This window comes from Marmota monax, unplaced genomic scaffold, assembly GCF_021218885.2.
Source record: "Marmota monax isolate L192 unplaced genomic scaffold, Marmota_monax_Labrador192_F-V1.1 WCK01_AAM20220418_F8-fsc00014, whole genome shotgun sequence".
NCBI lineage: Eukaryota > Metazoa > Chordata > Mammalia > Rodentia > Sciuridae > Marmota > Marmota monax.
The window spans coordinates 16125027-16150469 of NW_026695222.1; the positions used below are offsets into that span (position 1 = coordinate 16125027).

A 25443-nucleotide genomic window follows, 5' to 3' on the forward strand; every position below is an offset into this window, starting at 1 on the left:
GGATCAAGAGAAAGAAGTTGCGTTCTAACCCAACTCTGACTTTAACTTTTATTACCCCACCTCTCTGGGCCTCTCTTTCCTTACTTATAAAAAGGGTATGGTAATTGGTGCCCCAGACTTTCATGAGGCAGAGTATTCATAAGTAGCGATGTTCCTTTGAGGAGAATCATGCAATATGGATAGAGTAACTTTAAATAGCTAAATCTATAATGGATTAAATTAGATACCGCCCTATACCAGTTTCTAGGTAGACAAGCTGTAGTTGGTGCCCAAGATTTTTTTAGAGAGACTTTTCTCTCAAACTCCTCTCTACTGTTGAAATATTTTTTATAACTATTATAAATGTAGCTATGTTATATGTTGGGAGGAAAATTAAAACTTTAGAAAATGCTATCAACCAACCTATTTTTTTTTCCTACAAAGTGGAGTGAAATCCTTTATTCATCACAAATTTTGTCAGAGATAAAATGAAAACAATGATTAAAACAAAGCTATTCTGACTGATGCATGTGGTGGGTATTCAGAGTTCTATCTACTTAGGCCCTTCTTTGACCTCTGGGGCAGCTATCAGTACTCTAGGACACAAATGGTGAGGATCACTAGGCTTTATTGTCTCTGACATCTCTTTTAGCTCTCCTGTCCCTGGTTCTCTGTTCCCCCCTAATAATCTTCCCCTTTCTTGCCAGCATTCACAACTATACCCCAAAGGTGGGTGAGCTAGACACTCGGAAAGCTATTCGCCAGGCTTTTGATGTGTGGCAGAAGGTGACCCCACTGACCTTTGAAGAGGTGCCATACCATGAGATCAAAAGTGACCGGAAGGAGGCAGACATCATGATCTTCTTTGCTTCTGGATTCCATGGTGATAGCTCCCCATTTGATGGGGAAGGAGGATTCCTGGCCCATGCCTACTTCCCTGGCCCTGGGATTGGAGGAGACACTCACTTTGATTCAGATGAGCCGTGGACGCTAGGAAATGCCAACCATGATGGTAAGGCCATGAGGGGATGGGTGGTTGCTTGGTTGTCAGAGAAAGAAGCTCCAAAGAAGAGCTCAGTGACCACCACAGATGAAATTCCTGCTTTCTAGAGCTTCCTGTCCAAGAACCAAGAACTCGAATGGGTGGGAACTGTGATCTCTGATGATATTCAACTGCTAGGGCCAGAGCCACAGAGATTGGTCAGATTGCTGAGGAGATGGCCTAATTGAGCTCAGGCAGGGTTAAGTCAAGAATAAGATAAAATGTTTCAGAAGCTGAAGAACAAGATAAAAAGGCACTGATGCTGAAAGCAGCCAGCTCTGGCCCCCGTTACTCTAACAGGCGCCATAATTACTCCAGATCCTTGAACAACTTGCCCAGCACCACTATGATTCAATAAATATTCATTAAGCTGGAATCAAAATTGTGCAGTAACACTAAAAATACCCTTTAGTGTTCCTTATACATATTTACTCACAAGGCATTTGCTTAGTACATAGGCAAGGATACCTGATTATACCCAATTTTAAGATGAAGAATTCAGGGCTCAAATGGCATAAGTGGTAGGTGGAAGCACTGGAGATCAAACACTAGTTCAACTACCTGATGATGTTATAGGGACAAAAAATTCACCTTTAGAATTCTTTTTTTTTTTTAAGAGAGGAGAGAGCGATAGAGAGAGAATTTTAATATTTATTTATTAGTTTTCGGCAGACACAACATCTTTGTTTGTATGTGGTGCTGAGGATCGAACCAGGGTCGCACGCATGCCAGGCGAGCGCGCTACCGCTTGAGCCACATCCCCAGCCTCACCTTTAGAATTCTTGTGTGTAAAGCAAGAGCTGCAGTAGGTGATCTTTTACTCTAATGTGACAGGATACAAAGTTATACAAAAGACCACAGGAGGATCTGAATGTTAAAAAAATAATAATAAAAATAGACATGGTCTCTGTTCTCTTGAAGTCAAGACAATATGTCCAGAGAAATAATGACAGCCACAAGGCAGACCCTCCTGAAGGCTGAGGCAGATATACCAAGAAAATGCAGTGGGAGTCTGGAGGAAAGAGAGATGGTTCACCTTTTAAATTATAGTAGATAACAATCAGTGGATATGTTAACGTTTTAAGGCCCATACCAAGTATTTTTCATATTGTAAGTAGACATTATCATCTCCATTTTATAGATAGGTAAACTGAGGCATAGAGAACCATTAAGTTCCCATAGATGGAGAGTGGTGAAATAAAGGCTTTAAACCTGAGCATTATTACCCTGGAGTCCATACTCTAAGCCACCATGCTAAGTTTTCATGGATCTCAAACTGCAGGGCACATCAAAATTACCTAGAGACCACTTTTAAGAATGCAGATTCTAAGCTCCAGGTCCCTACCCTTTTGCCATTCTGATTCTCTGGGTCCAGACTCTGCACATGGCCTGATCAGTTAATTCCCCTAGTGCTTCTGATGCAGGTGTTCTGCCACCTTGAGAAATACCATCATCATCCCTGGCGTTTCCCTAACCTGTCCAATCATAAAGAACCAACTGAGGATCTTGTAGAAACATGGGTTCTAGGCCCTTTCCCTGGAGATCCTGATTTTAAAGCTCAAGCAAGTTTGGGAAACAGTGGGCATTGTTTTCTGCCCTTGGTGCTGCTTCAGGCTTCAAGCAGACTCTTCCAAGGCTCATTTTCTCAGAGGCCATGCCATAGGTAGGGACTGCCTGCTTGAGAACATTCCAAGTTATTGTGTGGGTCAGGGGCTGGCCACTCAGGTAATCTGTCAGAAATTGGTTTAGCCAGAGCTCAGCCTAAACAGAGTTATGAAACTGTTAAATTTTTCTTCATCCTTTTTTCTCTTCAGATTTTTGAACTCTTTCCCGTGAAGCACTGTTTCCTCTGCCCTGGTATCTCTCCCCAAAGTTTCCTGGCTTTCTGCATACCTATTTTTTATCTCATTCTTATATTCTTATATTTTGACTGGTGTCAACAAATGGCTATCTGTGTTAACTGATAAGATGTGAAGAGAAGAAAAATAATATTCTGATCCCCTTTTATGTGCCAGGCACTGTTAGCTGATAAGGTTTTAGTTATAGCCCTGATAGAGACAAATGAATTTTCAAAGGGTTGTTGTCCAAAGGAAGTGCTGGGAAGATATCCTACTCCTTTGGCTCCCCTTCTGCCCAGTTCTGGGGGTTGCACTCCCATATTTACTCCCTGATATTGGACAATTTATTGGCCCCAGACCCCAGATCCCAAGAACTAATGGCATGTGTGGGAAGGTCCTGGAACCTGTGGATGGGTACCATCACAGAACTTCACCCACCTCATTCCAAGAACAGCTAACAACTTCTTTGGACAAGAGTCAGGACTTTGCTCTTGAAATCCAGGCATGAACCAGATGCAGATCATAATATAGCAGTAGATCCCTGGCTGGTGAGCTGGTAACACTGCCCCAAGATGGGTTTTGGAATGAGAGGAAAGAAATCAAGATTGTTTGAGTACCTGTGTATTGTCTCATATAATTTCCACAGAGACTCAGCAAGGGAAGGTGGGGAATAGGGTCTCCTGGGAAATTTCTGATTATTGGTTTTCTTTTTTCCTAAAATGTCATTATGGAATATTTCATACTCATACAAGGACGAAGAATGATTATGATCCCCAGGTACCCACCACCTGCTTCAATGATCAGCTCTGTAAAACTTCATTTTACCTATCCCCTCCCACTTTTATTTTTTGGCTGTTGTGTTTTAAAGAAAATCCCAGGTGTAATATCATTTCACCTGTATATACTTTAGTATATGCCTCTAACAGAGACTTTCTTTTAATATAACCATTATCAAACCAAACAAAATTAAATCTAGTATGTTTTCACCTTTCCAAATTACCTCAAAAACTTCTTTTACATTTGTTTGCTTGAATAAGGATTCAATCAAGATTCACACATCACACATGGCTGTACTGTCAGAATCCCCCAGTCCCAGGGTGTTTAAAGGCTCCCTGTGGAACCACTGAATTATGATACTGGTTCTATCTAATTCCCCACCTCATTGGAGTCTGTGAAGGGGCAAAAGCTACCCACAACACCTTTAAGCCTGTTTCTGGTGCTAGTTCCAGAAGCTTACTGTGTCCTCATTTCTTTCAAATGAGTCAACTAGTGAGGTCAGCAGACACTCACTAAGCTCTGCTGGAGAGGGAGCCCAGCCCTGTGCTGCTCCTGCATTGGGAAAGGTGACAAGACAGGAAGAGCCATCATGACCAAACCCTACTTCACAGGATAGAGCTCTACCACACTTCCACACTTAGGTCACTAACTTTTTCCCCACAGTGGGGAGGAGGCGGAGGCAGGGCAGCAGAGATTATAATCTTCATTTTACAGATGAGAAAAGGGAAGTTTTGCTGAGGGGTTCAGAAATTCCCCAACTGTAAGGAAGTGGCAGAGCCAGGTGTGAATCTGGGACTCTGTATGTCTTTAACATCCTTCCCCACGTAGGGGCTTCTGCTGCAGGTAGCCCAAAGATCACTCCTAGGAAAATACTGAGATTTTGGCACTGATGCTTCCTGGGTCTGAAGGATTGGCCTGCCGAGCCAGAGCTTGCCCCATGGAGCTCGCAGTCCTGGGGCAGTGAGAGTGTGCACTAGTGGTATAATTAATGCAGGCTGGAGAGCAGCCAGCGGCTAAAGATGCTTCAGAGAGAATGCTGCCAGAGTGCGGAGGAGTTCACAGCCAGCTGGGAACTCCAGGCAGACTTCCTGGAAGATAGGCGTTGAGCTCATTGTTGAAGAAGAGAGGGTATTCCAGGTGCAGGGAACAGCACTGGCAAGAGAATACAGGTGAAGGGGATTCCTTTGGAGAGTTGGGGGAGTCAATGAGACAGAGATCGCCAAATAGGGAAGTCCTGAGGGAAGTGAACAAGTAGCTGGTGAACTGTTAGGGATATTCCAGGAGGCTCAGGGACTTTGGGAGCACTTGCTATTGAGGAAGCTGGTCCTCACACAGCTCAGCACAGCTCTCCTAATTAATGGTGATACCTCTGTGCAAGGAGCCAGTATAAGCACTTGACATACCTTGCCTCATCTTCACCCCATTCTTAGGAAGATGGTACCATTATTCCCTTCATTTAACAGAGGAAGAGATTTAAAATGTCACACTGCTAGGACATGGCAGAACTGGGATTCACAGCCAGGCTATCTGGCTGCCAGAGACCACACTCCTGACCACTCTGCCTCTTGCCTCCAACCTCTTGGGGAGAGAAGACCCTGAAGAGCCTTCTACCTAGAGTCTTCTCCGTAGTAGACCTGGGCTAGTACCTTTGCTTTGCTCACAGATTCAAGTAGTCCTCCTGCCCCTCTCCTTCCCTTTCTTCCCTAGAATTCTCTTGGATTTTTGTGCAGTAAGGTACTGGCTCCCCACCTCTTCTCTCTCCCTTGATCCCTGGAAAAATTCTGTAGACCCCCCTTCCTTCAAGGGGTTCTTCCTCTTCTCTGCAGACGCAGGCTCAGGCAGAGGACAGAGGCTGAGTCTGCCCATGTGCTCAGAGCCCTGCTCCGGGCTGAGATCCCTGTGGATGGCCCCCAGGGAGAAACCTGGTCAGGAGACAGGCAGTGAACAGCTTGTCCCAGGGCGAGGAACAGGCCAGGAGCAGAGCCAGTACTGGACCCCAGGAAGCAGAGCTGCCTTCCGCTGGCTCTAGCAGCCGCCTCTGTTTGGGATGAAGCTCAAAGATGAGCTCATGCCTCCCTGCTGCCAGAGGGACCAGGACCTAAGGAAGGAGCTGGGGGCGGCCTGGCCTTCTCCTGCCAGCCTGCCCTTCCCAGCAGAAGGCCAGCCCCAGGCTTTTGGCCAACCTTGTGTTGATCTTGCCCATCCTCCTTCCTCTCTGGTGCTCAAAATCAAAATGCTGAAGACACTGGTGATGCCAATGGAGTGGCAGGCTTGTGCTTCCCATGGCCTAGGTCTGCCCCAGGGGGGGTTCTTCTCTTTTCCCAAGACCTTAACCAGAAAAGTCAAACAATTCCCACCCCCATCTGACCCTCATAGGAACTGGCTGGACTGGGATAGGGCTAAAGGGCTTAGCCAGGGGGGTGCTGGGACCAGAGAGGGCATCAGGATTTCTGACTACTTCCCAGGCCCTGGTAGCCTCCCTGGACGTAGAGGTAGCTAGAAGAGGCTGAAATATGACTGGGGCTGGGAAATAAGAGGCGGGGCTCAAGGGACATACAAATGCCTGAGGTCAAGGCAAGCAGGGGTCTGCAACAGGGCAGAAGAGAGCCAGGACTATGGATACTATGGATCTCTGGTTCTGGCATTTCTTTCCCAAAGCTGAGGTTACTTAATATCCCCCAAATTCAGGCCTTGCTCTGTCCTAGGACTAATACAGAAGCTCAGGGGAGCTGGCTCTCAGAGTATCTGGTTGCTGGAGCCTCACAGGCCTTGCACTTCCTTTCTGGTTGATGAACTTGTTCCGTTAACTAAGCTTCTGTCTTATGTACAATAACAACAGCAACAACCTTCAGGTCTGTACCATGAACTTCACATATGTCACCTTATTCACCCCTCACTCAGTCCATGAGGTAGGTTTGATTCTGCCACTTTACAAATGGGGACATGGAGGCTCAGGGGGTAGCCCTGCTGGCCAAGTTCCCAAAGCTGGGAAGAGGAGAGCTGGAAATGAAGGTGATCTCTCTACCCCGGAGATGCTCATCATCACCGCGTCATGCTGCCGCCTCAGTTTCACACCGGGATACTGTGTCCCACTTTCAGCACCTGGATTGTGTTTCTACCCATACTTGAATCCTCTCTTTGATCTTGACCAGTAGTTCGTTTCTTCCAGGACTGGGGTTTTGCTGAGAATTGCCCCACACCTAGGGCCCTATTCCTGAGGATTCCTGAAGTTGACTGCCAGCCGGCCACCCCCAGGACTTCCTCCACTTATCCCCACTGCTGCTGCCTTGGCTCAGGCCCTTTTCACCTTCCACTTGGACTCTGGTACCAGCTTCAGAATTGATGCCCCTGGTCCCCCTGCCTCAGGTCTCATTCTGCTTTAATCCTCCTTCCAACTGCAGCCTGGCTGATTTCATCACACTCCCACCTCCACTCCTGCTCACACCCCCCACCAGCCAAGAAGCTGATCCAAATTCCTTTGTAGGGCATTACAGAGCCCTGCTTGCCAGCCTGGCTGACCTCATCTCTCTCTCTGGCCCTCCCTTCATGCTTTGTTCTAGAGCCAAGTGGAATGAAACTGCTTGTCCCTGGACCTGGCTCATATCATTCTCTCTGCCAGGAATGCCACCCCACCCACTTCCTCCCTTGAATCCATTCTTCTGACCAACTTCCTACTTTTCAAGACTCACCTTTATGAAACTTTCCCTAAGCATCTTCCTCCATGTTTAAATGACCCCTTCCTCCTCGGAATTCCTTTTGACCCTCATAGAACTCTGTTAAAGCACCTGGAACCCTGCACTGCTTACATTGTTTCTCTCTCCATGTTACTCTCTATATCAAGAAGTCTGGAGGGCAAAGATTGTGGCTGATTTCTCTGTATATCCCCGATGTCCAGCAGAGGGCCTGGTACAAGGCATATGCTCAGTGTTTGCTCAAGTAATGGATTGACTGACTGATATATACGTGGGTGCCCTGGGCACCTTCCATGTTTCTTTGCACAGGGAATGACCTCTTCTTGGTGGCTGTGCATGAACTGGGCCATGCCCTGGGATTGGAGCACTCCAATGACCCCAGCGCCATCATGGCACCCTTCTACCAGTACATGGAGACGCACAACTTCAAGCTGCCCCAGGATGATCTCCAAGGCATCCAGAAGATCTATGGTGTGTGGTAGGGGAGAGGGGCCACGGCTTTTTCTATAGGGCTGGGCTGTGGCTGCCTGCCTATGTGGGAAACAGGCATGGGGTAGAGAGCTTTGTCTCCAATCATGTGCCACCCTTCACAAGGCTTCCCCTTGGCATACTCGGGAAACCTAGAAAAGGGTCCTTGCTGTGACAGGGAGGGACGAAAGTGAAGAGTGGCCCACCCATTTCCTCTTCTTCACCCTCCCCTCTTCTAAACATCTTCCTCTCATCTCCTGTACTCCATGCCTTCCCACTGGGCACTCTCCTGGGTCTCACCTCCAGCCAAGGAGAGTCACACATCTGCCTGAAAAACAATGATATAGTGTGATGAGTATCGTAACCAGAGATCTTAAGAAGCCTTCCACCAGGCCTCTCTCCCAGCTCAAGTCACTCCGGCAAGCGAAGTTCTTATTCTAGTCAAGTTAACTGAGATGGGAAGACCATATGGAAGCAAATGCTTGTCAACAGAGCCCAGCCCTCAGGCAGTGGAGCTCAGGAACAAGACTCCCTCTGAAGGAAGAGCCCCCACTAGAGTTCCAGACTGTAATAGATGAAGCAGCAGAGGGCCAGATGCGGGTGGCAAGCACAGGAAGGTGTTTCAAAGTAGAATGGACAGGATCCGCTAACAGATCAGGTGTGGGGATGAGCGGGAGGAGGAGAGAGGCAAGGATAACACCAAGGGTTCTGGCATTTGTAATTGTGGGACAATGAGATTTACCAGGGTGCAACCAAAGACCTAGGCTGGGACACTGGCTTGGGATCTTTAATGTCCAATACAACAGATACTAGTGACAAATGGCTACTGAAATTGAAATGTATATTAATTAAAATTAAATGAAGTTAAGTTTCAGAGGTCTGGGGATATAGCTCAGTTGGTAGAGTGCTTGCCTTGCATGCACAAGGCCCTGGGTTCAATCCCCAGCACCACCTAAAAAAAAAAAAAAAAAAAAAAAAAAAAAAAAATTTAGTTCCTCAATCACACTAAGAATTAGTGCATGTGGCTAGAGACAGTATAGACAAAGAACAATTTTTCCATCATCACAAAAATGTCCTGACAGCTTTAAAACCATGAGCCTGGATGAGCCACCTAAGACAGTGATTAGCAACTTGGTTGCCCAATGGAATCACCTTGGGATTCCAACAAAAAACACTGACACCCAGCCCTTACCCCAAAGATGAGGGTTATGTGGTCTGGGGTGCTTCCTGAGCAGGAAAAGTTTTAAATCTCCCAGGTGATTCTCATATGCAGCCCAAGTTGAGAGGCAGGGATGAAAGAAAATGTTGAGAAAGAATGAGAGAAACCTCAGGACATCTGACAGCCCCCAAAGAGGCTGAGAGGTAACAGCTCATGAGGTAGCAGGAAAAACATGAGGATGCAAAGCCTGGAAAAGGAGGAAAGTGTTCCAAGGGCAAGTGTTTACAGGATCTTGCTGCTCAAATGTGAGCCTCAGACCAGAAACATCAGTATCACTTGAGACCTCAAAGACATGCAGAATTTCAGGCCCCACCCTAGGCCCTTTGAGTCATAATCTGAATTTTATCAAGATACCTGCATGATTCATATGCTCAATAAAGTTTGAGTCAATAACTGTTGGATTCAACAACATAAAGGTCATTGGTGAGTGGTTTGGGTGGAGAATGGGGCAGAGTGGTATTAAGTGGACTGAAGGAATGGAAATGGATGAGAATGTGAGGCCTGTGTGAAGGGGAGCAGAGAAAAAAGACATCCTAAAGAAGGACAAATTTGCTCTTTTAACAGGAGAGCAAAAGCCTGTTATAAAAAAGAAACAAAACAAAACAAAAAACCCATGATGTTAGATTTGAGGGTAGAAAGATGAGGTCTCCATCTAGTGGCTGTTTTTATGTATTTCCTCAAAGTTAAATAGGAGAGGGGACAGGAGGCCAAAAGGTGACAGAATAAACCTGGAGCTGCCTGGGTGATGATGAGGCAATGGCAGAGGGAGGCAGGGAACAGCTGGCTCCCTCTCTCAGATGTGGCTCCTCTCTCTAGGACCCCCAGCTGAGCCTCTGGAGCCCACAAGACCCCTTCCCACGCTCCCAGTCCGCAGGATCCACTCACCATCTGAAAGGAAGCATGAGCGCCAGCCCAGACCTCCTCGGCCACCTCTTGGGGACCGACCATCCACTCCAGGCACCAAACCCAACATCTGTGATGGCAATTTCAACACAGTGGCCCTCTTCCGTGGAGAGATGTTTGTGTTTAAGGTAGGGCTAATGGATTGGCACCACCCAGGTGGTCCCCTCCTATTCCTTCTTCCATCACTCCTGCCCTGGAATAAGCTGCTATGGAGACTGGACAGGAGCTGGCCTAGTGTCCAGGACCCAGGGTCTCTTTCTGGTGCTGCGGGGTAAAACAACTTGTTTCCAATAGGTGAGCAGGGAAGATTGGTGATCTTGTACCTTTCCAGGGGTTAACGCTAGGGGAAAGGCTGGAGATGGTTTCTAGTCTGTGACCTTGAGCAAGTCACTTCCCTTCTCTGGGCCTCAGTTGTTCATCTGAAACCTGGGTAGCATGTCATTACTCTAACAAGGAGTATATGAATAGCAAATGAGTGACAGGCTCTGCAGACAGCTAGTTTGGAGTGGGGGCTGAGCCAGAGTGACTGAATCTGATTGCAGATTCTTGTTTTTTCTTTGTTTGCGCCACTGGGGATTGACCCCATGGGCACTCTACCACTGAGCTACATCCTAGCCTTTTTTATTTTTATTTTTTAAATTTTGAGACAAGGTCTTAGTTGCAGAGAGTGGCCTTAAGCTTGCAATCCTCCTGCCTCAGCCTCAGAGTTGCTGGAATTACAGGAGTGAGCCACCACATCCAGCCTGATTGCAGAGCCTGCCAGCGCCTGAGAGCCTGGTACCGATCAGACTACATCTTGTCAACTGTCCTTTGCCTGCCACTTTAGCCAAGATCTGACTGGACATTAGCCTGCTTGGTGTGTTGCAGGCTGGGTCCTCAGCAGAGCAGACTCTGAGGTGGAGTTTACAGAATGAAGGATTCTGATTAGGGAATAACTCCAGGATCAACATCTGTGGGCAGGAAGAACAGGAAGCAGGACAGGGCAAAGCAGCAAGTTGAGCAGCAGCATTAGCCTGTTGCAGACTTGACCACTCCCACAGGGAGCTCTGGAGCCAGAATGGCCCACTGGAGTCATCCCATGTTGGATCCAATGCCGTCAGAACTTTATACCCTCTGCCTCATTCAGTCATTTGGAGAGAAAGGGTATGACCTCGGGGATGCTCTCTGAAGCCGAGACCAACTCCAAAGGGACTGGTAGTTGAAAACTACCTGCTGGTAGTACTTCCAGCCACCCATGGAAATCTGGATAGAATACTTCTCCACACTTTCTGGAGTTCTACCCAGAAAGCTTCAAGCACTAAGCAAGAATGGGGCAATGTGGGTCAGCTCTCACTGAATGGCTCCATGTCACTTGACCTTCTTTAAGACTGTTTTTATATCTCAGATTGACTTAGAGTTGTGGAGGTCAAAATAAAGTTTGAAAACTGTACCTGGAAGTGCTTTGTAAAATACCTTTAAAAATACTGGCTTTTGTACCATCTTCTATGAATTATATTCCTTCTTTACTTGTTTTTTTCTTTTTTTTTAAATTTTAATCCTCTCAAAATATTCAAGGTCAAATTCAGATTTAAACACCCCCCATTTACCAGTGTTGGGTTTCCCACCAGCCTGAAGCCTGGCCTGGGTGTTGTCAGTGACTCTCCAATGCCCTCCTGTGGTCACTACAGGCCCCAGCACTTCCTTTCCAGCTTTTCCAAACTTCCTCACGAAGACCGGGCCTGTCTGCTGTCTGTCTCATGGTCCCTGGAGCAGCAAGAACCATCAGGAGGTTTAAGTGAAGAGTTACATGAGCATCCTGTTTTCTTCTGAGAGTTGGAAGCAGAAGATGACAGACTGCATGGAGGGTTGTGAGGCTTGGCCCAAAAGATAATGTGGGGTTTTTGGACCTGAGTCCCAGAGCTGAGATCATTGGTTCAGAGGCAGGGCCTTACTCCTCTGTTTCCCCAGGACCGCTGGTTTTGGCGCCTGCGCAATAACCGGGTACAGGAGGGCTACCCCATGCAGATCGAGCAGTTCTGGAAGGGCCTACCTGCCCGCATAGATGCAGCCTACGAAAGAGCTGATGGGAGATTTGTGTTCTTCAAAGGTAATGTAACCTATGCTACGGGACCTGGGACAATTTCCTGCACTTCTGGCTTCTTGCCCCCAAGCTCTACTGGGGCGAAGGAACCAAAGGAATTGACACTCTGGCTCTATGGGCAGAAGATAAGCAAGTGGCACTAGCTACAACCTCTGCCACCAAGTAGCTAGGGAAGACTAATCCTGATCTCTTGCCCACAGGCGACAAATACTGGGTGTTTAAGGAGGTGACAGTGGAACCTGGGTACCCCCACAGCCTGGGAGAGCTGGGCAGCTGCCTGCCTCGTGAAGGCATTGACACGGCTCTGCGGTGGGAACCTGTGGGCAAGACCTACTTTTTCAAAGGCGAGCGGTACTGGCGCTACAGCGAGGAGCGGCGGGCCACAGACCCTGGCTATCCCAAGCCCATCACCGTGTGGAAGGGCATCCCTCAAGCTCCCCAAGGGGCCTTCATCAGCAAGGAAGGGTGTACGTACGGGCCAGGGCCACACAGGGATGGGGGGCTGATTTTATGTGGTTCTCCTGGGGGCCCTGAACATATTCTTAGGATCCCCAGGTTTGATAAATGCCCAGGTTTGATTGTCTGGTAGCAGACAATCGCCCTGTCTAACTCATAGTGCATTCGCCTGCTTACCAGGTACCAGAGCCACGTTCCCACCTGCAGGATGATTCATAGCTGGGAGGCTTTCTTCAGACAGCACTCCTCAGTGGTACTCAAGTTTCTACAGGGCTCCTCTGATGGTCAGATCTGAAAAGCTGATATATAGGGGTGGTTCAAAGGAACTTTTTCACAGGGATTGAGGGCAGGAAGCTAGAAAGGGGAGTACTTTTTCAGTCTATGAGACATTTCCTAAGCTTTTCCCAGAGGTCAGGCTGGCAACCAGCCACCATGGCTGTCATCAGGTGCTCACAACCTGTCTCTCCATCAATCTAAAAGCTTCTCGGACAGGTCAAGTTTTGCCAGGTGCAGAGTGGGCATCCATAATTATCTGATGATCTGGTCAAAAGCACAGACTAGCTGGGTACAGTGGCACAAGTCTGTAATCCCAACAACTCTGGAGGCTGAGGCAGGAGGATCACAAGTTCAAGACCAGGTTTGGAATGTAGCTCAGTGAAAATGTGGCCCTGAGTTCAGACCCCAGTATAAGAAACAAACAAACAACAACAACACACACACACACACACAAAAAAAAAACATAGACTTAAGCCAGGTTGAGTAGGTTCATATACCACCCCCTTTACTTTGTGTGTTTGGGCAAATCATTTAAGTTTTCTCTGTCTCCTCATCCTCAAAATGGGGATAATAATGGCACTTACGCTTATGTAATAGCTTTGTGATGATTAAAAACATCACACAAAGCATTAGCAGAATACCCACCACATGGCGTATACTATATAAATTTAGCTGCTATCATCATCATCATCTTGGTGTGTTTCCGTTTATTCAGAATGACAGAATTCATTCATTCCCTCCACAGTAGAAAGCCAGGTGTGTGGGAGGGGCTGGCGATAGAGCAGTGAACATCACTTGCCTAGCTCCTAGTCTAGTGGCAGAAAACAAATGAGGTGGCAACAAAAGCTAGAAGAGAAATAAATGCTGTGAGAGAGTAACCAGGCAGAGGACAGCATATTAGGGACCATTAGGGCTTTCTAAGGACACATCACAGCTTAGAAAGCCAATGGCCACAGGGGCAGAGCTGCTATTTGCTGGCTGTCTTATGTACTGGGCGCTTTACAAATGTGGTCTCCTTTCAGGGGAGTCTCAGAGACAGGTGACATCAAGGACTTTGACCAATGACAGTCTGAGCCAGGGTGGGGAGCCAGCCAATGAGGAGAGTCTGAGTCAGTTGCTTTGCTGTCTGTGGAGTTGTTGGGCTAGTAGGGTGGTTGCTGCTGATGGCTGCCTAGGGAGTGATTAGCAGAGCTCCCAGCCTGCCCTCCTCCTTTCCTTTCAGCCTTTCCCCTACAAGGGTCCCAAAGACGGCACTTTTTTTTTTTTTTTTTGCACATCTTTTGAAAAATGCTAAGTAAAAAAAAAGAAAGAAAGAAAAGAAAAGAAAAGTCCCTTAATTGTGGAAGTCCCTTAATTGTCTCTTGTCAGCAGAAGAAATATTGCTCCATCTCCCATGGCTCAGGCAGGAGCTGGCCTGAGGCCCTAGAGCTCTGGAGACATTACTATCAAAGCCTTAAATTGAGGGCTTGATCTGACCCTCGTGGGGAGTATGAAAGAGCTGTGTTCCCAGGCTTAGAATGGTCTTCTCTGGGTTATTGATCCCCGTCCCAGTTCTACTTGAAGCCCTTCAGTTGTTTCTCAATAACTTTGAGCTTACAGGAGGGCTGTTCCAGGTCCTGGGTGCCCCTCTCTGCAGATGTGTTGTTTATTCTACAACCCACCAAACACTGCATCCCATCAGCTCCATGATTCTGCTCCTTCCGCCTAACATGCCACCCCTCCCTCAGAGCTCCCCTCTGAACACTGCCACAGTATCCTGTGTCCTCACATTGCCCCAGAGCAGGTACTGGGAAGTGTCCGGGAGTAGTGATGCTGGGCCCTATTTCTACAGATTACACCTACTTCTACAAGGGCCGGGACTACTGGAAGTTTGACAACCAGAAACTGAGTGTGGAGCCAGGCTACCCACGCAACATTCTGCGTGACTGGATGGGCTGTAACCAGAAGGAGGTGGAGCGGCGTAAGGAGCGGCGGCTGCCTCAGGATGATGTGGACATCATGGTGACCATCAATGATATGCCAGGCTCTGTGAATGCTGTGGCCGTGGTCATCCCCTGCATCCTGTCCCTCTGCATCCTGGTGCTGGTCTACACCATCTTCCAGTTCAAGAACAAGGCAGGCCCTCAGCCTGTCACTTACTATAAGCGGCCAGTCCAGGAGTGGGTGTGAGCAGCCCAGAGCCCTCTCTATCCACTCAGTCTGGCCAGCCAGGCCCTTCCTCACCAGGGTCTGAGGGGCAGTTCTGGCCACTGCCCACAGGGGCCAGCAGGGCCCTAGGCCAGGGTCGTACATCTGAAGTGGTGAGTGCATTGGCCTAGGCTGAGCATGGGGGAGGGGAGTGATGGAGGTTATGCCCCAGGATAGGTGTCTGGCACCCCGCTGCCAGCCTTCTGTCCTCGGTAAACTACTCTTTACTCAAGGGAATAGGCCAGGCCCTGTCAGGAGCAGGGACCATGCCAGAAGAATCCCTGTGGCCACTGCATCCTGTGGTGTCCATGAGGCACCACAGCTCGTCCTGGCTGGGACCCGGTACCCTCCATGGGAAGCCAGCACTAGCTCTCATCCCCTGTCTGGGAGATGCCACTAATCCCAGTCCTCTTCTGCCAACACCTGCTGGTCAGATGTCCCCCTATACCCAGCCCACTGTCCTTGAAGGCTATAGGACCCCTGCTGCCAACACAGTGGGCCACAAGACTGGGTTTCCCCTGCTGGCAAACAGCAGATCCCTCAGGAAACCTGCTCTGTTTGTCAGGTCTCCTTGGAGACCTAGGTTTAGGGTCACATGCTGCAGGCAGGGCTGTGGCCCAGCTGGGTCTGACAAGGACCCAGATGTCACATCGTGAATATTTAAATGTCCTGTCACTATTATTTAAAGTCCCATTTTGCAAAGGCTGCTTGAGGCTTTAGGTGAATTAGAAGTGACTGTTTTGGTGATGAAGCCAGCTTGGTGGCCCTCCCCCAGGTGATAAGGACCAAGGTGCTGTTAAGGCCACTCTAGCATCCCAACACTAGCTGTGGCCCTGCTCATGAGGCTCAAGAGTTGGGGCAGGAGCTGACCACATTTCCAGAGGCAGATTTGAGTTTGTGATGTCCTCTACTCCCCCTTCTATTAACTCTGTCCCTAGTCCTGCTCCATCCTGTTGCTTGTGGCCTGGAGGCTCAGCCTGACAAGTCAGGTGAAGCAGAGATGACTTCAGGGTCACTGCTGTCATGGCCTTGGAGTAAGGGGCCCCAGGCAGCCTTCTGAAGCACTCAGTGCCCATACCCCCAGCTATATTAAGGCAACTCAAATTCTCAGTCCAGAAGCGGTATTTAGGCCTTGAACTTGGCCCTGGAAACCCAGCTCACTGGGCCCATCTTCTGCATTGCTCTTAGGAAAAGGGCACCCCCAAATGGTAGCAGCCCCAAGCCTAGGGGCCTCCCTTTCTGACCTTCTTAGACCTACCCTTCATGTCTGGCAGGAGTTTCCAGCTCTGCTAGCCTTGCTACAATCTGGCAGAAGCAGCCCTGCTTGTCACTGAGGAACCCTAGGCAAGACCAATGGGTGCAGTGGCTCTCTGCCAAAGCCAAAAAGAGGTGTTAGGCAGTCTTCAGGGTGCTGGCAGGGTCCAAGATGCCACTCCTGTCCTCTGAGCCTGCATGGGCCTTGCCCCCACCCTGTGACCTCTGGGCTTTGGTTCGGCTTATCCTGTAGCACTGACAGGGACTCCTGCTGCCCTGGGAAGTGTCTTGAGTAAAATCTCTTGTCCCAGAGGCACTTTTGTGGGTCCACTGTGTCCCCAGTCATCATCATCCTGTTTTTTCTCATTTTGGCCAAGGGCAGGCTCCCTGGGGCAGGCAGGGAACAACTGCAGAGATATTAGTGATTCATAGGTTTGTACAGTGTTTTATACTTTGCAAAGCACTTTATTAGCTCACACCTGTCCACTCACATGAAACTCGTGTAGGCCCTGGGAGGCCAAGGGTAACTCTCATCATGCCCTCAGATGAAGCACAGAGAGGCTGTTACTTGACCAAGTCATCCTATGAGCTGGCTGGGTCTTGTGTTCCCCATCTGTGGACCCCTTTTGGGTCTGAGATAAGTGTCTCCTCTGTCCATCTCTTCCTGCCCATCTCCCACCCCAATCCCTCTCCACTCCTCAGGTTGGTGCTCTCGCTTATTGAAAGCTCTAGCCGTGCCCACCCCCCACCCCCGCCCCCCAGGCTCCTTGCTGGCTCCTGGAACAAGGCCAGCTGTCAAAGAGCAGGGGATGGAGGCAGGCAGCCCAGGCTGCAGAAGTGAGGGATATGAAGCCAGGCCCAGAGAGGGCTCAGCCTAGAGGCTTCCAATCTGGGATACTCCTGCCTGTGGTCATCTGTGTGTCCATCACCCCAGGACAGGGCAGTCAGACAGAGGGGCAAAGTGCTGATGGCCCCAGAGCCCAGCTTCTCCTCAGCCTGGGGGAATATCACAGCATTTCAGTGTCGGTCACATTTTAAACTGATCAGCCTTTGTATAATGTTTTTTAAATCATTTATAAATAAAACAGAAATACAGAGTGTGTCATTTTCCTGGGGTGTGGGAATAAACATCAGGGTCTGAGTGGCCTTAAGAAGCTTGGGAGAGAACAGGGTGCTTCGCGGTGTAGTGCAGCTGGCCCATCTCAGGCTGGGGAGCAACCCATAGGAGGATGGGGAGGATCGCTATGAATGAAATGAAGGCACAAGGCACAAGTTCAGTTCTAGTAATATGGGACAGACACGCCGGAAGGTCAAAAGCCTCAGGTTCTTACTAGGCCCGGCCCAGTTCTGGTTCTGGTTCAGGGAAGCCTGCCCCAGGATGCTGGAGAGAGGACAGGGGTGAGCACGGAGGTCTGAGCTGGGTTTGGGTGCAGGCTGGAGGCGAAAAGTTCGGGGTTAGGGAGAGGGGGTGCCCTCGAGGCGATCTTGCCGAGATTTCCTCCAGCCCCGCGGGACCTTTCTGGATTCCTTGCTGGCTCCTGGCGCCGGGGTGTAGGAGGCCCCGGGCGTTGAGAGCCAGGCCGAACAGGGCTGAGGACGGAGGCTGCCGTCAGTACCAGGAGGTGCAGGCGATGAGGAAGCGCACGTCATCCAGCGGCCCCCACGGGCTGGGCTCGGGCTGCGGCTGCGGCCGCTCCGGGCCCTCTGGGGCCGCGGGCTGGGGCCGCGCCGGCTCCGGGCCTCCCTGGCCGCCGCTCAGTTGAGTGCCCATGATCTCTACAGGACAAGAAACCCCCAGGTGCTGGGTCAGCAGCCCCACCCCCGCGGCCCGCCCCGCCCTCACCTCGGGGAGCCGGGTCCCTCACAGACCTTGGGAGGAGCTGCGACTGAAGTCACTCTGACCTCACTCTCCCGCCAGCCGCCAGAGCGGAAATGAGAGATTTGCACCCGGGGGCGGGACCCCGTGGTCACGCCCAGCCAATCCCGCCCCAGCACCCTGAGGCCCCGCCCAGCAGCCTGGGAACCGAGACCGCTGCCTATACCACTTAAGCTCCAAGTACCTGAGGGGTCACCTCCAAGTATTTCAGGTCAGAGGGCAAGAATGCCCTATGGCTGGGTGCCCGAGACCCTTCAGAGGGTCCCCACACTGGCCTGGGAGAGGTAGAACAGATTCATACCCTCTGAAGGCCAGAGAAGACAAGAGGCGTAAGTTGGGTGAAAAATACAAGAACTAGAGTGAAGATGCTTCTTTTGCTCTGGGATAGTCTTCCATCCTGATGACAACGGATAGGGCTGTGTATGTCCATCCCACCCAACCTTCACAGGACCCTAGAACAACTGGGAGAGGGCCACTCAGGCAGAGGTCCTCCCAACAGCACATTCGCAATGGCCAGAAGGCAAGGGGCTCAGTGAATAATGCTTGCCTAGCATGCACCAAGTCCTGGGTTCCATCCCCAAAAAATACACACACAACAAGGGCCAGAGGCAGCTGCCCTTTAATGGGGTGGCCCAGGAGAGCAGAACCCTCATCCAGGAGCCAACCAGCATTAACAATCAGCATGACATTGCAGGTTTTTAGAGTAACAACAGATTCAGGAGATGGCACAAGTGAGGGAGCTGGGTGCCCATCCACTCAGTTCTGGTGAGCTCCCTGCCACACCTTGCCAGCATCCAGTACAGACTAGGTGAGGTGTGAGAGGGAGCCAAAGTCCAGAGGCCGAAGCCCATGGAACAGCATGGAGGATGACTCAGGTGAGGCTGTAAAGAGAAGAAGGAACATTATCAATAGACTTTTCACAGGGCACACCTCACCACCACTCCTGGACTTTTGTTTGAGCTCAGTCTTGAAGAGCCACTTTCAGAGAACGACCTGGTCCATCCAAGTTCCAACTGCATCCCATGTCACAATCTAGTTTAGAACTCTCAGTGCTTAAAGACTAAAAGTAACTCTTTCCCAACTCAAGTGGGCCAATTTGCTCAACAATTTATTCAGCTATTGATCATAAAGCAGTCTCAGAATATTAGAGAAGGAAGCAAGGGGGCTCAGTTTAGAGGAAAATATATGCCAGATCACAAGTCCCCAGTGGTAGGGCTGGGACCAGAACTTTTGGCCTCCTTTTCCAGAAATCTGCCTTATTAGCACTAAGTAAATACAAAAAGTCACAAATACTAGGCTGGAAAATAGTTCTGCTCTGTAAGGATTGGGGTGAAAACATTCTTACTGAAAGTGATAATCATTATAGGATTTTAAAACTGAAGTATGTATTTCTAATTGCCTACCTGGCATCTTCATCATGAGGTCTAATGGGTGCCTCAAACAAAATGTGTCCCAAAACCAAAGACAAGTGAGTGATCTACCTTGATCTCCAATACCCATTTTTTTGGGGGGAGGGGGGTGTTACTGGGGATCAAAGTCAGGGCATCCCGCCACTAAGCCACATCCCCAGCCCTATTTTGTATTTTATTTAGACAGAGTCTCACTGTGTTGCTTAGTGCCTCACTAAGTTGCTGAGATGGCTTTGAACTCATGATCCACCTGTCTCAGCCTCCTGAGCCACTGGGATTACAGACGTGCACCACTGCACCGGGCTCCAATACCCATTTTCTTTACATTATCTAACTGCATAGGCAAGAACTACCAGAAAAACACTGACTAGTGTAGCAATTCTGCATGACTTTAATGGCAGCTTCTAAAGTTTTACTGTTAAATGCAACATTTGCTGTATTATTTTTGGTAGGTATCAATTATCATGTTATAGAAATTCCTTTTCTGTTCTCGGGTTGCTAAAAGCATTTTTGTTCTTCAAATAAATGATTAATTGTATAAGTACTGCCTTCCTTACAAGATTCTATGTTCCAAAAGGACAGGGGGTCTATTTTACTCATTATCACATCACTATTGTCTGGCATATAAAAAGTTGTTGCACACTATATCTCAGTGGCAGAATGTTTGCCTAGCACACAAGAGGGTCCTGGGTTTGATCCTCAGCACCACAGAGAAAAACAAAACAAAACAAACTTTCAGTTGTTCACCTGTACTAACAGCAAAATTAATATGGTTCCCAAAGTGATCCCATCAAAATTACCCAAGGGTAGCTTTTTAAAAAACAGACCAAAAGGCTGGGGTTGTGGCTCAGTGGTAGAGTGCTCTCCTAGCACCTGTGAGGCCCTAGGTTCGATCCTCAGCACCACATAAAAATAAATAAATAAAATAAAGGTATGTGTCCAACTAAAAAAAACAGACCAAAACAAGGCCCTACTTCAGCACACAAAAGCTCAAAACTGCAGGCTGACAAAATTTCCTGATGTGGTCATATGGGTGTTCAGAGTTCTCAGTTCTCTGAGAATACTCTCTCCTTCATATTCTCTCTCCATAATTTCTCATCTCTGTGTCTGAGGGTCTTCCTCACTCGTCCCTGCACAAATACCTACTCATTCCTTGAAACCAGAATAAATAACCTGTCCTTTATGAAACTGCCATATGAAAGGCTTCTCATCAGATACCCAAGTCAACTTCTGAGGACAATTACAGTATTTTTTATTTCTCCTCTGAAGACAGGAGAAAAAAGTTATCTGTGGTCACTGTATCTTTTTTTCCCCCCTGCTATATTGTAAGCCCCTCCAGGCAGAATGTAGAACTCAATTGCCTGGCTATCCCCTATGGAGTCTGTTCCTTAGGGATCAACGAACATCAGGCAAACCAATTAAGGAAGAAGAATGAAGGGAAGTTTTATCCATGGAAAATAGTTGTTCAGTTATTTGACATTTGCTCTCTTTTGGTGTTTCTATCCTAAATAGAGACCACAAACAATTTAATTAAGTTTTCTATCTCCAGAGTTAGGGCTCCCAGTTTTGTTTTGTTTTTTAACCCACAGAAGTCCAGATTGGAATTTTGATGCACTAATCAGCTCCAACCAGTGCCTCAGGTATCAGGTATCTGGGGTCTCTTCAGTAATTAAGAGTAGCTTTCCCACCTTCCCTAGCCAAAAGCTCTTTTCTATTTCAGGTCCTGGGCTACTGGCTAAGATGCTGACACATGGGCAAATACAAACTGCAAACAAAACACAATCGTGAGCTGGGTGCAGTGGCACACCTCTGTAATCCCAGTGGCTTGGGAGGTTGAAACAGAAGGATCATAAGTTCAAAGCCAGCCTCAGCAATTTAGGGAAGTCCTAAGCAACTCAGAGAGACCCTGTCTCTAAGAATTAAATACCAGTGGTTAAGTGCCTCTGAGTTCAATCCCTGGTACCAAAAACAACAACAAAAAACAAAACAAACAAACAAAAAAACATGGTCAATAAGCAAATAAGAAGGACCACAGGTCTGCCTACAGAGCTCAGTCTTCAAAGATGAGGATTAGTGGATGCTCAAGAAATGTTTACTGGCTGTATTCCATATTCTGTGACTATACAGCAGCACGTAGACACAGTCTCACTTGAGGAGAACCTACTAGTACAAACACAATAGGGCTCCCACTCTAACTGGCATCTTTTTTCCCCTTCCCTCAAAAGGCAAAAAGTATGCTCCTCCCCTGGCCCCAAATACCTGTCAATGAGGGAATCCCGCATGCTGGTGGCGATGGTGCTAGGCTGGGCTTCATTCAGTTTGAAAACACTCTCCACTACCGACAGCTCCGTGCTGGTTGTATCCAGGCCACAGAAGGCACACCAGTCGTTCACCACCATCCCAGCAGCTATCACCTCACTGCCGCGGTTCACGGTGCCTGCCTGCCGTGGGATGGGCTTGGTTTGAGTCATGGTACCAACAGTCAAAGCCTCTCCCTTCCCTATTGAGGACAATCCCCCCAAACCACACTCCCCTAGACCACAGTCCCAATTCCAAACTAGTGCAGGTAATGATTCAGGTTCCCAAACACTGGGAGGGATCTGCCTCAGCAGGAGACAGAGGTCAGAGAGCAGGATTCCTTACCACAAGGGGGACCTGAAGAAGAGAAGACAGCTCATCCTGGTCTTCAATTGAAGTCTTGGGATGCACCAGCCCTCCCTGATTGCTAAAGACACAGTAGCTTCCTACTAGCACCTGGTCAGCCACTGTCTGTCTGAAGACTTCCACCTTGAGCACATCAGCCAAGATTTCTTCTGTTTCCTATTAGCCAAAGGTACTGTGATTAGGGCCCAGAACTTAAGGCTCAAGAACCAGGGATTCTCCAAGCCAGAACTATTCTGGGTTCAGCTCTGACTCCCTCATTTCTCTGCTTTGGAAGCCTCAGAGAAAAGAGAAAGTAGAGCTTACAGCAGAGTCTAGGCCAGCTGCCGAGCACTTAATACCCATGCATGCCCTGAACTGCTAAAGGCCAGTCTCCATATCACCTTTTTTCCTCTAAACCACACTCAATTTCAACTGTCAATCATTTATCTTGATTCAGGATAAATCAATGGGCCAATCTTTGTGATCCTGAAGGATTAATGCCTTCCAAAGCTTCTGACATTGAGCACACCATGTATGGAGCTGTGTCACTATTCCTGAGTGCCTAAAATTTGAGAGCCCAGATATAAGGAGATATCATTTATGATACCTCTAACCTGTGGGACAAGAACAGTGCCTAACCAGAGAAGGCTGGTTCTGTGATTCTTGGGCCAAGCTGGGCTGACTTACCCTATCCAGGTCTGGGTGGACCAAGGCTACATAGTCATTGCAGGTAGTAACATTGCCCAGGGCTGAGAGCCGCTCCTCTACCCGACGGATCTGCACTGAGTCTGGGAGGCAGTTGCGAATGTGTTGCAGCTCCTGATCAGTAGTGTTGTTGGGCACCAGGAGCCCATGCCTGTTCCCTGGAAGACCCCAAATGAAGGGTAGGGCAAAGATGAACCATGAATATAGGAGATGTTTCTTGTACCCTGAGGGCTCAGGATACAACCAAGCCCAGTCTGATTAGCTTTCCAAGGATGATTGGAGTCTCAGACTCCAGCCCTCCAACCCAATAATCTATATGTCACTCAAGGGGATCCATGGTCCCCTGGGCAGTCCCAAGATGGCCCAGAAATCTATCCCAACAAACCCTGCCCACTTCATCATCATCATCTAGTAGGGGAAGCAGGACTAGTAGGAAAGGCCATGGGCATGAGTTGTTCATTTTGCTGGCCCAGAGATGTAATTCAGTGGTGGAGCTCTCACCTAGCATGAGTGTGCCTCTGGGTTTGATCTGCAGCACCAGGGGGAGAAAAATTCAGCTAACACTACACACCTATCAGAATAGCTAAAAAATGTAAAACACCATCAGTACCAAGAGTTGTCAAATATGTGTGGAATTTCAACTCAAATACTCACATCCTCTGACAGGAGTATATACTGGTTAACCGCTTCATAAATTTATCTGGCATCACCTACTAAGCTGAATAATCATAGCCTGTAACCCTGCCATTCTACTCTTAGGTAGTATATACCCAATACAAATATGTACATGTTAATATTTACATACAACACTATTCCTAATAGATCAAGCCAAAAACTGATCAAATAACCACTGTCATTAGAATACATGGAGGAATACATCCTAAAAGTAATTTTAGGACAATAAGAATTAATAAAATATAATTACACTGTGACAACTATGGCTAAACCTCTCCCTATCCCTGAAAGGCCACAACTCTAAACTTCAAAATTCTAAAGTTTAATAAGTTACTCTCATTAAAATACCAAAGACTGGGCTAAATTCTCTCGTTATGTCAAAATTTGCTTCAAGTTCTACTGCCATAATTAGAAATCAGTGTTTTATTATTTTGAGGTCAGAGTATTTTAACTGAATCAGAAAGCACTTAGATTTTTAAAAAATTAAAATACAAGAAAAGAAATACAAGGAATAGACTACTGTATGACCCACATGTGCAGAACTAAAACATAAGAGGTGGTAGTAATGGGATACAGAGCCCGCTTTAAAAAAAAAAAAAGGACTGATGGACAGAGTCATCAACAGTGCTGAGAGATTAAGGAATCCCATTCAGAGATGTGGTAAAGGAAAATAAAGATTTAAATGTAGCTGAACAGGATGATCCAGTCATTTTACAGAGGCAGAAATGGATGCTCAGAAAGAGAAAACAACGTTCCCATAGTAATTGGTGGAGAAAAGATGAGATTCAAATCCTCCTCCACCCTAGGTGTGGAACTTGGTGAGTAACAGGTTCTCTGAGCCTCAGTTTCATCATCAAATAGGACAGTAACTGCTACTTCCCAGTGTCGTTGTGAAGATGGAGTGTGAACATGAGTGAAAGCACTTACTGCTATTTGTTATATGACTATTCTTGATAAGGCTTTGCCACAGGTTGTCCTTGATCTGGTGACACTCAGACTAGGTCCCACTCAGCCTGGGAGATTACATAGTATATGCAGATAATGAACGAAGCCTGAAAATTCCTAGGTCATTCCAGGTCCTCCTGAGGGATATGATTAGTGATTAATCGTGTTTGGAGGCTCTACTCTCTCCCTCGGCGTCCTCCACCTGCCTTACCCACACACATGCGCCCGATGATGCGGCAGCCGGCGATGGACGCGTGCACCACGGGGATGGTATCGGCGAGCTCGCCCTCGAACACACTGTAGGGACATGGACTTGGTGGTCACGGGCAGGGGGCCTGGAACTCCCGGTATCCCCCCATTGCCGCCGCCATCGGCCCCGGGCTCCCGCCACACCTGTAGAAGTTCTCTGATCCTCCGATGGCCACCAGGCAGTAGGTGTTGGTAAGTTTGGCAAAGCAACCGATCTCACAGTTGTTCTCGAAGGACGCTCGGACCGCCATGAGGGAGGCCTGGGGGCTACATAACCGGAGAGTTCAGGGCCGGCAGATCTCCCGGCCTCCGGCACTCCCAGCCGCGACCCCGCCCCCTCCCGGCCCCCTCTCAACCTCGGGTCCCGCCCAGTGGGTCACGCCAGGGTCTCCAGCCCCAACTTCTCCCGACTCGGGGCCCGGAGCTGACCCTTACGGCTGTCCTTCACACCAGCTCACCAAGCGACGGCAACCTCCACAAGAAAACTCCTTCACACGACAACTCCTTCTCTCCGTTTCCGCCTCGGCTCGGGCAGATTTCCGGGAGAGCCACGCGCTCCCCCGCCACGCATGCGGCCACTCTAGCTCCACCCTCTGGGCGGGCTCTATGGTTGCAAAAGACCCAACCTGACCGCGGCTCCGCCCCCAGCACGCCTACTCGTTGGTTCATTCTGAAGCTTTATAGGAAGTACCGTCGATCAAAACCTGCTGCAGGTCGCTTGTGTGGCTTGAAGGACAGGAGGAGCCAGAGATGCCCCGATTTTTTTGTTT

General features: G+C 48.6%; 3 protein-coding genes and 1 non-coding gene across 5 annotated transcripts in view; 2 read left to right on the top strand and 2 right to left on the bottom strand.

Moving 5' to 3' along the window:
• The window catches only part of Mmp24 (matrix metallopeptidase 24), a 41240-nt gene extending 24026 nt beyond the window's left edge, over positions 1 to 17214 (top strand). The window contains exons 4-9 of the mRNA XM_046433069.2: positions 687 to 991; positions 7638 to 7799; positions 9832 to 10046; positions 11866 to 12004; positions 12199 to 12465; positions 14562 to 17214. Of these exons, the coding sequence (XP_046289025.2) occupies positions 687 to 991; positions 7638 to 7799; positions 9832 to 10046; positions 11866 to 12004; positions 12199 to 12465; positions 14562 to 14899 (1426 nt within the window). The 3' untranslated portion in view covers positions 14900 to 17214. The remainder of the gene's footprint in view (positions 1 to 686; positions 992 to 7637; positions 7800 to 9831; positions 10047 to 11865; positions 12005 to 12198; positions 12466 to 14561) is intronic.
• Positions 8678 to 8750, top strand: Trnaa-ugc (transfer RNA alanine (anticodon UGC)). Its single transcript has one exon. It is a non-coding gene; the product is annotated as a tRNA-Ala (tRNA).
• Positions 17215 to 17229: 15 nt separating the features above from the next.
• On the bottom strand, positions 17230 to 18128 carry Mmp24os (MMP24 opposite strand). The gene is made up of 2 exons (XM_046433662.2): positions 18041 to 18128; positions 17230 to 17947 (listed from the first exon to the last, which is right to left on the bottom strand). Exon 2 carries the CDS (start codon positions 17940 to 17942, stop codon positions 17781 to 17783), a length of 162 nt encoding a protein of 53 aa, XP_046289618.1. The 5' UTR covers positions 17943 to 17947; positions 18041 to 18128; the 3' UTR covers positions 17230 to 17780.
• Positions 18129 to 18650: 522 nt separating this feature from the next.
• Eif6 (eukaryotic translation initiation factor 6) lies at positions 18651 to 25276 on the bottom strand. 2 transcript variants are annotated; one of them, XM_046433661.2, is made up of 7 exons: positions 25132 to 25276; positions 24818 to 24940; positions 24636 to 24721; positions 22787 to 22962; positions 22100 to 22276; positions 21716 to 21897; positions 18651 to 18928 (listed from the first exon to the last, which is right to left on the bottom strand). In XM_046433661.2, the coding sequence occupies exons 2-7, from the start codon at positions 24922 to 24924 to the stop codon at positions 18919 to 18921; spliced, it is 738 nt and encodes a 245-aa protein (XP_046289617.1). In that variant the 5' UTR covers positions 24925 to 24940; positions 25132 to 25276; the 3' UTR covers positions 18651 to 18918. The 2 variants fall into 2 exon arrangements, with proteins under 2 accessions (XP_046289617.1, XP_046289616.1); XM_046433660.2 differs by having other exon boundaries at positions 25103 to 25255.
• Positions 25277 to 25443: the final 167 nt, after the last annotated feature.

Bases quoted from the DNA above. Each gene is read 5' to 3' on its own strand.
- Mmp24os (XM_046433662.2), bottom strand. From the start codon at position 17,942: ATGGGCACTCAACTGAGCGGCGGCCAGGGAGGCCCGGAGCCGGCGCGG.
- Eif6 (XM_046433661.2), bottom strand. From the start codon at position 24,924: ATGGCGGTCCGAGCGTCCTTCGAGAACAACTGTGAGATCGGTTGCTTT. The intron at 22,963-24,635 runs GTAAGGCAGGTG...GGGGTCTTCCAG, and splicing joins CATCGGGCGCATGTGTGTGG to GGAACAGGCATGGGCTCCTG. The intron at 21,898-22,099 runs GTAAGGAATCCT...ATCCCACGGCAG, and splicing joins TTCTTCAGGTCCCCCTTGTG to GCAGGCACCGTGAACCGCGG.